The sequence below is a fragment of the Hylobates moloch genome, unplaced genomic scaffold, assembly GCF_009828535.3.
Source record: "Hylobates moloch isolate HMO894 unplaced genomic scaffold, HMol_V3 SCAFFOLD_21, whole genome shotgun sequence".
In the NCBI taxonomy this organism is placed as follows: domain Eukaryota; kingdom Metazoa; phylum Chordata; class Mammalia; order Primates; family Hylobatidae; genus Hylobates; species Hylobates moloch.
Genome location: NW_026652296.1, coordinates 15,932,782 through 15,950,105, shown reverse-complemented (window position 1 = coordinate 15,950,105; position 17,324 = coordinate 15,932,782). Strand labels below are relative to the sequence as shown.

The 17,324-nt window shown below is 50.0% G+C and overlaps 1 protein-coding gene across 2 annotated transcripts in view; it reads right to left on the bottom strand.

Moving 5' to 3' along the window:
- Positions 1-17,324, bottom strand: part of RIMS4 (regulating synaptic membrane exocytosis 4) — a 58,836-nt gene extending 41,512 nt beyond the window's left edge. For both annotated transcript variants that reach the window (XM_032143306.2, XM_032143307.2), the window contains exon 1: positions 17,213-17,324. In XM_032143306.2, the coding sequence (XP_031999197.1) occupies positions 17,213-17,309 (97 nt within the window). In that variant the 5' untranslated portion in view covers positions 17,310-17,324. The remainder of the gene's footprint in view (positions 1-17,212) is intronic.

Here is a 17,324-nt window from a genome sequence, read left to right as displayed (position 1 = left end):
TGAGAAGGGGCACAAGCAGAGGTACAGCCTGTTTTCCCTTGCCCAGCCGTGCACCCTGCTGGCACTGGAGAAAGGGGAACCTTGTTCTGATTCATCCTCCTAGAGGAGGTAGTGTTTTTAAAATTCAACCACCAGGATGGGGGTAGGGAGAGAAGTGCCTTCCTCTAACTTGCATAAGGATGCCATATAAGCACTGTGTCTGGACCAGGCCCTCGTTATGGGACCATGAGGGGAAGTGCCACCCTGGGCTGTGCTCACTCTCGGTTCTAAGGATAACACAAAGGCCCCTCCAAGATTGTGGGGCCCAGGGCAGGAGGACAAATGGAGGACCTCATACTTATTCTAAATATGTAAAAGTTATAAATCAGGCTATTAAATAAAATATGTTCTATCCTTTCATTCTGACAAATATGTCTTCATAATGACCTTCAAGGCCAGGACAGTTCAAATTTAGAATCCTCCAAGTGCCACAGATGAATGCGGAGTGGGGAGGGAGCCAGCCCTCAGCCATGGTCCACCCTTTCTGCCTCTGCTCCCATATCCAGAGGGCTCACTCTGCACATCTGTGCCGGCTGTCGCCTCCACAAACAGCACCTTTAGGGCCACCCTCAGGATACTACCGATGAATGCATCCATCCTCAGGAGAATGAAGCCAGGGAAGGGGTCGAGACAGACTCTGAAAGCTGACTCAGGGCCATTTGGGCAGGGAATTTCAGGGTCCCCATGTCTAGAACAGGCCTAAAAGGAGGAGTCCAGGTGGGTAACATTCCCTTCACTCAACAAGAGTGAAGCCAGAGGCCTGACTGGAGGAGAGTCAGAGAACATTCCAGTAATGCTGGCGACCCCAGATCAGGGCCCTCCTTGCCCAGGTCTAAAGGTAGAAATGAAGGCTGGGCATGGTGGCTCATGCTTGTAATCCCAGTGTATTGGGAGGCCAAGGTGAGAGGATTGCTTCAGCCCAAGAGTTCAAGACCAGCCTGGGCAACATAGCGAGATTCTGTCTCTACAAAAAAATAAAATTAGCTGGGCAGGCTGGCATGTACCTGTAGTCCCAGCTTTTTGGGACGCTGAGGCAGGAGGATCACTTGAGCCCAAGAGTTTGCGGCTTCAGTGAGCCATGACTGAGCCAGTGCACTCCAAGCCTGGGTGACAGAGTGAGACCCTGTCTCTAAAAATAAAGGCAGGAATGAGACAGTACCCAATTCTACCACCAGCCAGGTCTGATATTCACCAAATGGGTCATGAGAAAACTCACAAGAGGTTTATATGGGGTGATTCCTTTGGGAATTGTGGTCTCCAATTTTTACCAAACCCTTTCCCAAATCAACAGATGTACCAACCACTTTGGGGTGAGTTAGGCATGAAGCTTCTCTCGCTTTCTTCCCCAGCAAGGCTCAGATTGAGGAATCACATCTGTAGGCCCCGTCCCAGCCTGGGCCTTTTCTGGGGCTGGAGACATTCACACCCCACTCCCAATTCCTGACCGGGGATGAGTTCGCCAACCATTCAAACTTAGCCTTAACTAAAGAGTGTTTTTCCTTTATTTTTTTATTTTAATTTTTTAAAGACTTAGACATTTACCTCCGGAGAGAAATTACGGGCTTCAAGAGTTCTTGACAAAGAGCTTCGTTCCAGAAATATAAAGCGGCATTTTAAATTTGGTTCTTATTCACTGCTGGAAAGTATTAGAATGAAGATTACAAATTTAATAATGTAACACGGCAGGAACTGGCCTGGCCTTGTCTCCAGGAGAGTAATTTGTTCCTGCCTTCAAACCGGCACTTCCCAGCCTCCCAGCATCACCAGACCAGCCTGGTGACACACTGCTGACTTTTTTTGTCTCTTGCGCACTGGCCTACGCAGCCAGCCCAGACACCAGGAGATATCACTATCCTGGCCTGAGAACTAGGGGTAGATGGTCAGATCTGTCTGGGGAGAGCCACTATGACCAAAGGGAGCCATCTCTGGGTCTCTTGGCTTCACTCCTTGCCTGCGGCCAGAGAGGTATTTAAAGATTGGCAAACGCCAAATCTGAGTTTGTCACATCCCTGCTAAAAACCCAAGAGGGGTTCCAACTGACCTTAAGCTCAAGCCCAAGAGCCTCACCTTTAAAGGCCTAGTATCATCCAGTTCTGCCACCTCCCAACCACATACCCCTTTCCCTGGGCTTTCAAAAGACCATGGCCCACTCCTGCCTCAGGGCCCCTGCACAACTGCTAATACTAACAAGAGCTAACATTTATTGAGCACTAACTATGTACCACGCATTGTGCTAAGGGCTTCACAGGTGTTCTCTCACCCCTACCCTGTGAGGTAGGCAATGGAGCCAAGTGGTGAAGCTCCAGAGCCCAAAGAGCTGGACTTGAATCCTGCCTTGGACCCTGTGTGATCTTGGGCAACTTACCTAATGTCTCTGTGCCTCAGTTTCCTCATCTATAAAATAGGCATAGCCAGCCAGGTGCAGTGGTTCATGCCTGTAATCTCAATACTTTGGGAGGCCGAGGCAGAGGCAGGCGGATCATGAAGTCAGGAGATCGAGACCAACCTGGCTAACACAGTGAAACCCTGTCTCTACTAAAACAAAAAATTAGCCAGGTGTGGTGGCGGGCGCCTGTAGTCCCAGCTACTTGGGAGGCTGAGGCAGGAGAATGGCGTGAACCCGGGAGGCAGAGCTTGCAGTGAGCCGAGATCGTGCCACTGCACTCTAGCCTGGGCGACAGAGCAAGACTCCATCTCCAAAAGAAAAAAATAGGGATAACCCCCAAAACAACCTCACAGAGTAGTTTTGGGGCTCAAATGAGTGAATGCAAGTGAAGTGTCAGAATGCAAGGGGTGCCATGTAAGCCATGTGAATTATCTTTATCGGCCTTTTACAGAGAGAGAAACAGAAGCACCACCAAGTGAAAAATAATGTGGAACAGGTCACGCAGCAGCTAAGGAGAGTGTGGTCTCCAGACTCTGAAGCCCTTAATTTTTACCATGATATACCCATTGTAGAAAATCTGGAAAATACAAAAAAAGCACAAACTAGAAAGCAAAAACTATCCATAATTCTGTCATGCAGAAGCAATTATAGTTATTTCCATCTGTGGGGAGAGGGGAGCAGGAGCGGGAGAGACAGCCAGAGAGTCCAGGATTCCATCCCCCTTCCCATCACTATCAAGTCTGTGTTCACAGCATCCTGTCTCACCCCCTCCCCTCCCCTGCCGTGCCTTCACTTGGCCAACGCTACTCACACCTCAGGTCTCTGCTGAGCTGTCCCCCTCCCTGTGCCCCCCACCCAACATGTCAGTTCTCCCTGCTATAGCCTTTCCCAGCACCCTGTACTTGTCTTATATGACTCTTTATCACAGGCATGATTGGATTATTAGTTGCTTCTTCAAGCTGTGTAATGTCCAACACCTCCCCTCACCCCAGGAACCAGAATGTAATTCCATGACAACAAAGACTGGACCTGCCTTAGGTCACTAGAACAGGGCTTGGCCATGAGCAACTACTGGAGAAGAAATAGAGTGGGGAGGAAGGAGAGGAGAGAGAAGGGTAGGAAGGGAGGGGCTTGGGATTCAACTCTGCCTTTCCCAAGTCAGTGCCCATTGGTGGGATGCAGATGGGAATCACACAGTCCCTGCCCTGCAGGGGCTTCACAGTGTGACAGTGAAAAAGTGAAAAGCCAGACTGTGCAAGCACTGGAGAAGGAGAAAAGCAAAGTACCACGGGGGATCCCAGGAATGGTCACCTCCACCCTAGAGAAGAAGGGTGTGCTTCCTGGAGGAGGTGACCCTGGAGCCCTGGAGAAGGAGACATCAGGCATCCCAGCTGAGGAAATGGCCTAAGTAGAGGCATGGAGGGAGAAAACTCAAACAAGACTGTCAAATATGAAGAAGCTGGGTTTTGCCTGGAAGGAACAAATGCTTGGAAGAGCTGGAAATATGAAGTCAACTAATCTGGCTCTATACAACACTTGTTTCCTGTGTTCATCCTGTGCCTTTCTAGTACATTCTCCAAATAGTCAAACAAGCCATTCCCCTGAGCTGGAGTGAGCAATGCTGTCATTCCTCATGTCCTAACCCCTTGTCCTGGCCCAGTCTCCTATTGCCAGCACCTGCATTTCTCTTCCTGAGGGCTACCACCCATGGCAGGCTGGAAAAAAACAGGCAATAACCAACTCTCTGATCTTCCCTAGCAGCTCTTAACCAATGACTGACGGGAACTGCTGTATAAATACCTGAGCTCCCTCTTTCCCGGGTGGGATAACTAAAGCGCGTGTTCTACCCCAGGAGTCTGCAAACTATGGGCCTCAGACTAAATCCATCTTGCTGCCTATTTTTGTAAATAAAGTTTTATTAGAACACAGCTCACCCTTTCATTTACATATTGTCTGGGGCTGCTTTCTCACTACAACTTCGTGATGATTGAGCAGTTGCAACAGAGACTGTATTCCTGCAAAGACTAAAATATCTACTGTCTGGCCCTTTACAGAAGCAGCTTGCTGAGTTCTGTGCTACACTGTCTCCCCAGAAGTCCCCAGCAAGACTAGACTCCAGTTGCTCTTGCTTGGGGTAACCTGCCTGATAATACACAGTCTCCTGACTTCTTTCTCTGCCTCACTTTCTCACTCCCATCCTGGGGTTTCATCCACCACCTTTGTGAACCATATGAAGCATATAAAGTTCTATCAGACTGCTTCCACTAATAAAATGGCAGTTTCAGGTGGTTTGCCCCAATACTTGTACTTGATTCCTCGTGTCAGGCTCTGTTCTGGGAAAACCTAAACTAGGAGAGCAGGGCAAGTGTCATCACGCCCATTTTACAGACGAGCCCTAATTTAAAGCTGTTCCCTGCACACACATTGTCTCCTCAGCAAAGGCAGAGGTCAGCCTTGGTTTGAGACCCTTCCTGCATTCCCCAGTCAGAGCCTTGCCATGTGTCTTTGACATATGCAGTATCATTAAAACACCTGTAGGTTACCTCCTGCTTATAGCTGTGAACCTGTTCATCTAATGAGGAAATCAAAGTTCAAAGAGGGGAATGCCTTGCCCAGGGTCGGTTGGCAAACTGGCAGAAATGAGATCTCAAACCCAGGTTTCTTTATGACAAATCCAGGGCTCATCCCATGACAAATCAACTACCCCTTCTGCTTTCACCTCAGGCCACCTATTAGTGCCTCTGCCCTCCTCTCTGAATACATGGCCAGCTTTTCATGAGGATCAGGCAGGCTCAAATATATTAAAATCCTTTGTCAGACACAAAGGACTTCATGTCTGCAAGGTGCAAAGTAGAAAGTCAGGACAGGCACCCTCCAAAGACGGACTTGGAAAGGGGTCCACAAAGAAGCATGAGATACATGTATATATTCATGGAAAACATTAAATACAGTACAGAATGCTGCAAGGAACACAAGTGTTGGAATAGGCCTGGGTTTGAAGCCCTGTTCTGCCCCTCACTAGCTGTGTGACCTTGGCCAAGTCAGAAGTCCATCCAGATGCTCAATTTCTCCACATGGCCGAATGTAATGACTATGTCCACCTTGTGGAGGGTGACCTGAAATGAGGGTTGGACACTGCTCAGCACAGAGCTGAGCACACCCACTCTCCCCACTCTGTAGTCAGGGGTTCCCAGACAGTGGGTGAGTGGACCCCACTGGTGTCCTGGCCAGATCCCCCGTGCCAAGCAGGTCCCCCATCACTCAGCTGCCATGAGTATCTGCTGGTGCCGGCTCACAGCTGCCCCATCTTTGGACAACTGCCCTTAGCTCATAGGAGCTGCCTTGCCCCAACAGTTATGCCCTTGGGGGACTACCCTGCTATAGGAGTACCGAAGCCTAGTCAACCCTGCCATGTCATCCATTCTCCAGAGCTCCCCAGGATCTGGCTGAAGTTAGCCTGCAGCCAAGTGCCCATGTCTGGCTGCTTCTTCTCCTGCCCCATGCTGTGTCTCCCTCTCCCTCTCTTGCAGGTTTCACCTGTGAGCACTCCCGCAGAGCACTTGCACAAAAATCCATGTCTCAGGCTAAGACAGTGGAAACAGGAGTGAAGAGTTCTCCTGTCTTTCTGTATTCTTTACAAAATCAAGTGACTTCTGGGGAGAGTCCAGAGAAGAAGGTACGTGTTAAATTCTCCCTTGAGCCGGGTGTGGTGGCTCATGCCTGTAATCCCAGCCCTTCGGGAGGCTGAGGTGGGCAGATCACCTGAGGTCAGGAGTTCGAGACCAGCCTGGCCAATATGGTGAAACTCCATCTCTACTAAAAATATAAAAATTAGCTGGGCGTGGTGGCACGCGCCTGTAGTCCCAGCCACTCGGGAGGCTGAGGCAGGAGAATCACATGAACCCAGGAGGCAGAGGTTACGGTGACTTGAGATCATGCCACTGCACTCTAGACGGGGCGATAGAGCGAGACTCCATCTCAGAAAAAAAAAAAAAATTCTCCCTTACTAGAGCCACACACCTGACTCCCCTCAGGGCCCAGCTGCCCAGTTAGGGGGTCCTTCTGTGAGGACTTAGCATGCCCAGTAGAAGCTGGGCACAAATGGTAGTTTCCTGAGGCCAGATGGCTCCGGGGTGGCTCGGCCGGGGCTTGGATGGGCCCCGGAGGCACCTGGTCCAGTCTTGGTGTTGGGCCCAGGCTGATGAAAGATGCTGCTCAAGACATTTGCTGAGGAACTAATTAATTTTCATTAGAGGACCCGATTAGTGACATATCTTTCCACCCACTCTCAGGGTGACTCCAGGTGGCATTCACTAGGGACACTGAGTGCTGGAGATGAAGGGAGCAGACTTGAGGCCTCAGGTGCCACAGGGTCCAGAATGGCTACTTGGGGTGCCTCGGGGGACGGGGAGAGATCCTGAGCTGTGTATCCAGAAACATCAGCGCCATAGACCTCCTGTGAGGCTTCAGGCCAATTGAGATTGCTCTCTGGGCCTCAGCTAAGATAGCCACAGTAGATGACCTCAGAGGGACTTTCAACTAAAATAATGACAGCTAACACTCTTAAGACACTTTTACTGTGTACCAGGCTCTCTACCAATATTTATTCATCTAATCCTCTTCACACCTTCGAGGCAGGAAGGGGCTATGATAAGCCCATTTTACAGATGAGGAAACAGGCTCAGGGAGGTTAAGTGACTTGCTCAGAGTCACACAGCCAATAAGCGGCAGAGCCAAGATTCAAATCCAGGTTATCTGGCTGCGGAGCTCGTTACTTTCACCATGCTATACTGCCTAGTGCAACCCAACTTCTCTGGAACTCTCACAGTGCCTGGCACAGGGATGGGCACCACCATAAGTGCTTAATAAGAATTCAAAAACAGGAAAATAAGAAAAAACTGGTAGCCTGAAAGAGTGTGATGGTGGCTTGTGGGAGTGGGACTGGATAGCTGAGTAGAAGGGAGATGCCATTTCTTTGGATGTCCTCTGGTGCTGTTCAGCTTTTTTACTATGTATCTACATTATCAGCAGTAATAACAGCATAAAGCATTACAAAAGCTGACAACAGTGCTTGTGCCAGGGATGGGACAGGAGGATCAGAAGACAGGGGTGCCCAGGACACTTCCCCCAGATATTTTTCAAGTGTTTAAAATGTTGTAGCATCTGCATATATTACCTAATCCAAAAAAATACTTTAAAAATTATCCAAGGACCAATCAAGCAAAGATCAGCTAGAGAGAAACTGGCAGGAGGGGTCACTCTGGGGATGAAAAATAACCATCTAGGGGCTACCGCAGAGTCGGGGGGAGACAAAGGAGGAACTGGAGGGCCTGTACAAGTGTCCTCCCTTCTCTGGGAGACTCCGGGTATATCTAAACCAAGCCCACCAGACTCTCACTCTGCAGGCAGGGATACTGAGGCACAAAGAGTCAAAGAAAAGTGGGTGTAGGAGACATTGAGACTCGGCGATGAACAAAGTCCTTCTCTCTTCACTCCTAATGCAGCCTTTCAGGCTCCACTGTGCACACAGTAAACACCACATACCTAGATCAGAGCGAGGAGGCCTGACGCCAGCTGTGTGCTGCCCCATCCCACCCTTCCTCCAGCCAGATGTGCACGTCACATCATTTTTATGAAGTCTACAGGAAAAGGAAAGGCAGCAGCTTCCATCGCTTGGATGTCTTCTAATGTGTTGTACATACATCCTCTCGAATTCTCACAAGGCATCTCTAACTCCATTTTGCAAAGGACAGGCTGCGGCCTAGATCAGTTACATACCACAGTCACGACGCACAGCTAGAAAGGGCCAGAGATGCAAACCCAGGTCTTTGGGCCTCCCAAGTCCGCTCATTTTTACTATCCCACGCCACCCCTCACAGAGGGTATTTCCCATCAGTTTAGGACAAGTCCCACCTGGAAACTATTTTTAAGTGCCTTTGTCTTCAGACTCTGAGTTGTATGGGGCTGGGTGAGAATCTCATCACATCATAAGGTTGGTCCCCTGCCTCCAACCTGAGCTAGACTCCAATCTTCCCTAGAAAATTATCAGCGACCCCTTTCTTAGAAACATCTGAATAAACTGACTCAGTAAACTCCCTCGGTAGCATTTCCCAGCACTTTGCCCCCTTTACATCGATGATTCCTTTGATTTACTTCTTCCCAGTAGAGGCTTGTCCTCAAATGAACTTCCTGGTTTTAACACATAGCCCTCCCTTTTCCCAATGCAGAAAAGGGACCACGTCCTGTTCTCTCTGGACAAAAAAGGAGCTAGACCTGAATCCTCAGAATTCTCAGAGCTGTCTGGGTCCAATATCCCATGCAATGGTCTCATGGCCTGATGCATTGCTCATTTTGACTCACTTATCCTTTGTACAAATGACTTCCTAGAGGCTTTATGAGGGCCTACGTGTTAAACCCGGCACAATGCAGGCAGCAGCTGAGACTCATTTGGATCACAAACTCTGTGACAGAAACAAGAGGGCCTGAAGACCATACCCAGGACTGAATTTGGTACCCAATGTCCCAGCATCTAAGACATCAGGAGCCAGGAGATATCCCGCGTTGGCAAGACCCCTTCAGTTCTCTCCAGCCTTTTCCACCAACCCAGTGGTTCTCAAGGTAGGGTCCCTGGATCAGCACCATCCGTATCTGCATCACCTGGGAACTTGTTAGCAATGAAATCCTCAAGTCCCCCATGCCCCCAAACTAAATAAGAGACTCTGGGTGGGCCCAGCAGTCTGCGTTCAGAATCCCTCCAGAGGATTCTGAGGCTCACTCAAGTTTGGCGGCCCTGCTCTAACCCATTTAAACTGACAACAGCCACTGTGACAATTGCAGCTGCTACCAATGACTGGGAACCTACTATGTGCCGAGGGTTAAACACGCACTCTCATCCATGAATCCTCATAGCAAAGGACACCTTATTCCACACGTCCAGCTCTGGGCTAGGTGTGTTGTGTGCATGATGTCATTTACTCCTTACTATAACCCTCTTGAGTATTTACTATTATTATGCCCCATTTTACAGATGTGGACATTGAACCCCAGAGGGTTGAAGCAACTTGCCTACAGTCATACAATTTAGAAGTGGCAGTCAAGATGAAAATTCAGATCTGTCGGATTCCAAAGCCATGTTCTTTCTGTCCGTCAATGGAAGTTCCCCAGGGTCTCTCACACCTACATCAGTCTGGGTCAGGTGAGATTCGAAGAGGGGTGGAGGCAGGCAGGGTGAGCAGAAAGAACCCAGCCTGGACTCCACAGTGCCTTCCAGCTACAATGTGAAAGGAAGCTGCGTTATGCATTTAAAGGCACAGCCATCTGTGCCTAAGGAACATAAAAAACAGGGATTCAGGAGGCATGAGTTCTTGGCCTCTCTCTAACTTCACCCAGCTGGGGGCCTTTTCTTTTCCTTCTTCGGACTTCAGTTCCGCACCGGATAATCTTTATCCTCTACGAGGCTGAGATAATTTGCCCCCTTCTCTAATCTCGTCTCTCTAACCACACTGGTCTGTCATCTCTAGCCACACTGGTCTGTTTTCTATTCCCTAAAACTTAAACTCGCACTGACCTCAGGGCCTTTGCACAGCTATTCCCTCTGCCTGGAACACTCTTCCTCCTCATATTCCCATTGCTGGCTCTTTGTCATTTAAGCTTTATCTCAGATATCACCTCCTTAGCCTTCCCTGCCTACCTTACTTAACATTATCTCCTAGCCCATCATCGTTCCATTTTCATTCCACTTAACAGAACCTGAAATTCTTTATTGAATTGGTTACCTATTTATTGTCTGTTTCCCCCACCCCAGAACATAACTCCCTGAGAGCAGAAACCACGTCTGACTTGTTCCCTGATATATTCCTAGCACCCTAGCATCTAGAACATTGTTTAACACTGAGCAGCTCATTAACTACTAGCTGAATGAATAAATACCAGAAAAGAAAACCTGGACTCAGAGGTCAGAGCTCTGGATCCTTAATATGTAACCTTGGCAAGCCACTTCGCCTCTTTGAGACTGTTTCCCTACTTGCTTAATGAGGAAATGGGCTAGATGCTCTCCAAGGGTCCTTCCAAGACTTCCAGTCTTGGAAAGCCAGACCTGGAAGCAGCCCAGCTGGTCCATCCAGAGAAGGCAGCTGGCCAGGGTCCTGACAGCAGCTGCCCTCTCGCCACCCCCATCCACATCCCTGCCCAGCCACACAGTCATCTCACTCCCCCGTCGCAGAAACTGTTAATGAAGTGCGCACTGCTAAATGCAGTTACAATTACGGGGGCTAAGAATAAGGCGCTGACATCAGCCTCCTCAGTTTCCGAGTGAATCAGAAGGGGAGGGGGGAGGAAGGAAAAAAGGGGAGGGGGGATGGCGCTCTGGAACTGTCAAGTGGAAATAGCACAGCGTTAAATATAATCCAGCACTGGCCTACATCAGTCTGGAGAGGCAGGTAATGGCTTGGCCCCCAGGGCCAGGGCAGACAACTGGATTCTTCAAGGAGGCCAGGCAGCCACGGCAGCTGAGGGCCAACTGTGATAGGGATCAACCAGGAACCAATGGCCAGGAAGGCACTCCAATGGATGGGTGGATTGTAGTGGGGTGGTGGACCCTGGTGGGGCACATTACACCCAGGCCTTTGTCACCTGCTGTTCTGACAGCACAAGCACAGCCCCAGGAGCTTACACAGTCCTGTCCCACCCGGGATCTCATTTCATGCCCAAAAGCAGAAGATGGCCTAGAGTCAAACACACTTGGGTTTGAATTGCCACCCTATAACCTGAGAAAGTCATGAATTCAACCGCTCTGAGTGGTCTGGCTTTCCTCATCTGCAAAATGGGTACATCTGCAACAGCAGCTACCCCTTCAGGTTGCCATAGGATTCAGTGCGATCACTGAAAGCAATGAGCATGGCCAAGCAAGCCCATCAATCATTTTATTTTTATAATCCTGAGAGATGCTTGAACAAAAATAATTAACCCTGTTTTTCCAGATGAGGCTCAGGAAGGTTAAGAGACTTGCTTGAGGTCAGAGCCAGAGCGGATTCAAACCCAAGCCCAGTTATCTTTCTAATACAAAGAGGCAGTGGAACTGACGAGGAATGCAGAATGGGGGAAGGTTTATAGTGGGGGAGATACTGCACCCTTTTGAGCACATTCACCAAAAGTGGCATCTTTCCAGAAATTTTTAAAAGACATGATGAAGTGATGGTTGCTACGGCCATAAAGAAAAGACACAGAGGAGGCAAAGTAGAAAAAAGTCCCCCAGAGAGGCGAGAGGGTCGGCTGAGGGTGAAGGTTTCCTTCCATTCTCGCTCTCCTCCGCACCTCTCCCTTCACCCCCACTCAGCCTTCAGCTGGAACTGGCTCTGCCTCTGGTTCTAGCAGGGAGTGGGGAGGGATGCAGAGCCACGTCCTGAAAGGGAAACAAGGTAGATGGACCTCTCTCCCCCTTCCCACCAAACAGAACCAGGTGGGCCTATGGCAGCTGCAAACCGAGGAAGCTGGAGCCAGGAGTCTAGGGGCTTGGGGATGGGGAAGGGGGTGCCTAAGGGAGACAGAAGATAAGGAAAGAGCGCTGATTGCACCAGAGCAGACCTGCAGACCAGTGATCTGTACAATGGGGTAAGGCGTGAATCCTTATGCACCTGATTTTCTAAGATCATTCTTTCAGGATAATTTGATTAAAATAAAGTGGTTTGGGCTGGGCATGGTGGCTCATGCCTGTAATCCTAGCACTTTGGGAGGCCAAGATGGGAGGATCGTTGAGTTCAGGAGTTTGAGACCAGCCTGGGTGACATAGTGAAACCCCACCTCTACAAAAAGAAAAAAAAAAAATTAGCCAGGGGTGGTGGTGCATGCCTGTAGTCCCAGCCACTTGGGAGGCTGAAGTGAGAGGATCACTTGAGCCTGGGAGGCAGAGATTGCAGAGAGCTGAGATCGCACCACTGCACCCCACCTTGGGCGACAGAGGGAGACCCTGCCTCAAAGTAAATAAATAAATAAAGTGGTTTGTGTCCACACTCTCACCCCACCCCTCCACTCGAACTATGGGAACAACTGGTTCAATTCTCCATCATGCTTCACTTATCCAAATCTACTAGAGTTCTCCCCAGCTCTGAAAACATTAAGAAAATGGGAAGGGGGGTGTGGTCAGGAAGAAGGGAGAGAGGAAGTGTCCTGCCCTGGAGGGTGAGGGTGGGAGTGGAGGCTTCAAAGCCGCAACTTCATGCCTCCACGTGGTCCTGATCATGAAGGATATTTTAAGGCCTCCTCCCTCATCCACCCTGCCAGCCTCCTTCTAGGGCTGAAGGATTCATTCCCACCATCTTAGAGGCAAGGGGTGAGACAGCAGGACATTTTGTTTCCCAGAAAAAGCTCAGGTCAAATTTCAAGGACAAAAGTTAGCACTTGGTCTGGGAAAGAAAACTCTGCCAAATGAAATAAAGGGGGAGGGGGAGAACTCCAGTGAGGTCATTCCAGGTGCCTGCGGGTGTGGGGAGAAATTGGAACTCTGATTCTCCCTGCCAGGATCTGTCTGGCAGGATATGGGTATCGCCGCCTCATCACCCAGAAGTACTCAGACCACCCCCTACATTTCCCCTCTGTCCAAAAATGGGGAGCGGGGCGTTGTGGTACTAGTTTTTGGATCCCATCCACTATCCCACCCCACCCCAAGCCCAACAGATTTGGTCTGAGCGGAAGAGGGTGGTGCCAGGAAGGGCTTTCCAGCCCAGAGATGTGGCCTAAACCGCTAGGAGAGGGACCGGTAGCTGGCTGGTGTTGCCATGGCAACCTCCTCCCTGCGCTGGATCGAAGCTTCCATCCTATGGGCAAATCAGAGCTGGCTGCTCCAGCTTCTCCGCCCTTCTCCCAGGCGGGAGGGGGGAGAACTGGACGCTGAAACCACTTGGTCAGGCTCAGGAACACCAGGCTCAATTCCAGACCCTGATGTAACAACCCCCTTTGGCATCTGTTGGAAACTAGAGACACCCCAGCTCCCCAGCTAGGCCCCAAGGCAGAGTGTCAGGGCTGGGACTGTAGATGTGATTGGTGCAAATGAAGTGGTCAGGAAGAGCAGGGAACCAGTGGCTGAAATCCTCCCCACCCTCTTGACTGGCAGGCGAGTCTCCCAAATCCCTTGTTTAAGCCACTTCAAAGAAGGAGGGCCCAGCTCTACCTTAACAACTATAACGATGCAATAAGATTAGCCTATTAAAATTATAAAGCTAGTATTTTGAGAATCAGCCTTCTCCCCTCCCCAAACCCACAGATTCTTTTCTACGGTCATGTTCAGGAACAACTCTTTCTCAGTAATAAGATAGATAACAGCTAACATGTATTGAGAGCCTACCTCATGCCAGGTACTGTACTAAGACTTCTGCACAGCACAAACAGCATAATAGTTGATTAAAAGCATAGATGCTTGGGTCAGATTGCCGAAGTTCAAGGCTTCATTCCCTCACTTCCTGGCTGAGTGACCTTGAAGGAATTAATATGTCTGTGCCTCAGTTTTCTCATCTGCAAATGGGGATGTTAACAGGATAGCAGTTTTATAGGCTTGCTATGAGGAATGAGTTAATATATTTAAAATGCCTGGGAATATGTCTTGCACAAAGGCAATCATTTGTAAAATGTTAACCCTATGCAGTCCATGTTATTATTTTTCTTCTTCCTTACAGATACGAAACCGAGGCCACGTGTCTAACTCCTCCCCGATTACAAACCCAGTGCCAGCAAGGCTGGGAAACAAAACACACACACACAAAAACGCCCTCAAGCACGTTTCCCTGAAGCCCCAGCATCCTTGTGAAAGAGGGCAAAAGGAGCATCTCAAGAAATAAGTTCAAAGTGCACGAGGGAAGATGCCCCTTGAGAGGAATTCTAGGAACCAGTAATGACCAGCATCCTGGGCCCACGGGGGGCTAGAAAGAGGTGTGAAGAAGGCTCAGCTTCCTGTGCCCACCCCAATGGCCAAGGATCCCAAGTCCAAATCAGGAATGTGCTCTGCCCCAGTTAAGGCTAATGAGAAAAAGGCTCCTTCTCATACCATTTCTCAGGAAACTAGCAAAAGGATGGCAACTAAACTCTGAAGATGGCTCTAGCTCAGTCTAGTTGGAAAAAGAAGCATTTCAACATAAATTTCAACAAAGGGGAGGCTCCTAGATGAGCCGGAGGCCTGTCAGGGACACACTTCTGAGACAGAGCCAGCAGAGACAGACAGGCATTAAGAAGGCCAGGGGAGGGAGGGGAGAAGAGGCAGGTGGAGCCACGCCTGCGTCCAGTATGGGAGAGACCATTCCATTGCTTTTAGAAATCAGTTCAGCACAGTGCTGTTCTAAAAGAATAAATCCAAAAAGGCTTCTTTTAGGAGAAAATTAATGACTTTAAGGAGAACAAGAGAAATTAAGCACCAAGACAACGCTGCCTACTTCCGACTTTCACCAGACACTCATTATTCTTCCGGAAATGAAAGTTGACTTTCTCCCTCCCCCTCCCAAATTTGAAGCATCCCTCAAGAACAGACAGTGAGCACAAGATGCCCAAACCAAACTCTCTTGGTTGCCAGCCGCACCCCCAGGCCTCCCCACCTGGGAAATATTTTCTACACAGTAAGGTCTGGATTTCTTAAAAATTCTCTTTCAGAGGGAGGGCTACTGGTTTAATGGAAAGAGAACCATAAACCTGATTTTAGTCTCAGCTCTGTGGATGCCTCACTAGATGACCTTGGCATATATATATATATACACACACACACACACACACAAACACACACACACACCCGTTCCAGGGCTTCAATCACACACAAACACTCATACAAATACATACACCCCTCCATCCATTTGCGGGCAAAAAGGGGATAGACAAGATGATTTCTAGGTCTCTTCCAAGTGAAACACTAAAGAATTTCAAGAAGCCTGCTGGAAAAAACAAACATGAGTGGACCTTTAAAAATATCATTAATACTATGTGAAGTTATCTGTTCTGACTTAAGTGAAACCAGAGCAAGTTGCCTGCAGCCTGCAATAACCAAGGTGTTTGACCCATGACACAGAGCATGACTTTGAAGAAAAACCAAACCGTTCCTGCCTCTGATGCTCCTACAAACCCATGCTCCTGCCCAGCCTGGCTCTTGAGATCCAAGTGGCCTGCTGACCACTCTACTGTGTTGGGGAGCCCCCTACTTCTTCCCACCTTGTCTTGTCCAGAATAATAATACAACCTCCCTCAGCTACATCAAGGCAGAAGTTAAACCTCTGAACCTCAGTTGTTTTTTTCTGTAAAATGGTGATTATAAAAATGGTAAAATGTCTGTGCAGTAATCATCTTTACCCTTACCCCCATCCCCACCTCCAGGTCAACAGAAAGACAGGTCTATTGGGGATCTGCCTCACCTATCCCCATTCATTCACCAGTCAACAAATTCTTCTGCAGAAAGGGCAGGAAGACATGACCACCACTTCATCCCATGATAGAACCTTGGTGGCCAGGTTCATCAGACAACGGTCCCCAAAGACTAAGTCTAAACCTGGGCCCAGGAACTTCCTAAAACGTAGGCTACATTTTGTGGATGGTGCATATATGCACTTCGGGAGAGATAGTCCATGTTTTCCTCAGGGTCTTGAAAGTGCCCATGAAACCATTTTGCTCCTCAAGCACATACACTCCTCCAGCACATATACTCCTCTGTTTTGTTCCCCCATTGAATTCAAAGACTCGGATTTTCAGCTCACACCATACAGAGCCTTGCATCGATACGATGATCCCCATTTCAGAGATGAGGAAATCCAGGCTCAGAGGTGGCATGACTTGCCCAAGGTCACAGCTAACAAGTAGAGAATGAAGACTGGAATCTGATTCCGATTCCCAATCTGGCATTCTTTGGGGAACTCTCACCCAAGCCCTCTAGCTACCCCACCTGTTGGTGGATTCCCTTCCTCACCCCAGAACCAAATCTGGAGCTCTCATGTTCCTTCTGCCGGGTCCCAGGGCCCTAAAGAGTAGGTTTCCCTACAGCTCCCTACCCCTCGCTCTGGCTGAGGTTGTGCGCAGGCCTGGGAGGAGGAGGTTCAAGCTGCTGGATGGTGGCCGGCTTCAGCCCACCAAGAAAGGCGACTCCAGTGATGAGAGCACCTGAGGTCAGGGGCACGGACAAGTGTAGAGTTGGCGCCGCCCTACACCTCTCTCTGGGAAGAGAGGGGAGGAAAGGCCGTCACCTGGCCGGTTCCCCTCCGTCTGCCCCAGGCGTATAAGAAGCAGGAGTCTGGAGCCCCAGCCCATGAGGGAAGGAGAGGAGAGATAATTGGGGGCGCTCAAGGCCTCGGGCGCCAGGCAGAGGTCTTGGGCAGGGATCCTCTGGATGCGGCCAAGACAAAGATGGAGAGGTAAGGTCTGCGCGCCACCTCCAATGGCGGGGGGCGCGTCGGAGCCCCAGGGGTGGGACGGCCAAAGCCCAGGGCTTGAAGACTGGGCACATTCAGGAGACTCAGGGAGGGTGGCAGGTCGGATCCAGGGACGAGGCAAGGCGCCTCCAATAGGCGCAGGTGAGGAGGGAGATGGGTCCTGCGACCGAAAGGGCCCACCTGCGGGAAAGGTGAATGCAGACGATCTCGGGGTCCCTGGGGGAGAAGGCCAGAAGGCAGCGCATCCTGGAGACCCTGGGGTCCCGTGGGTGCGGAAGGAGACCCAGGGGGCGCCTTCCCAGGGGGTTGGCGGTGGGGAGGAGGGCGCATGGGTCGGGGAGGGGGCTACCGGACCTGATCCCGGGACACCCCGGGGTCTGGGGGCGGGCCGCGCGCTTACCTGCGTCCTCGTCGTCGAAGGAGTTCATGCACGGGAAGTAGATGGCGAGCGCCTCGAAGGAGGCGGACAGACTGAGGCGGCTCTGCGAGCGCTCCATGCCCGCGCCGGCGCC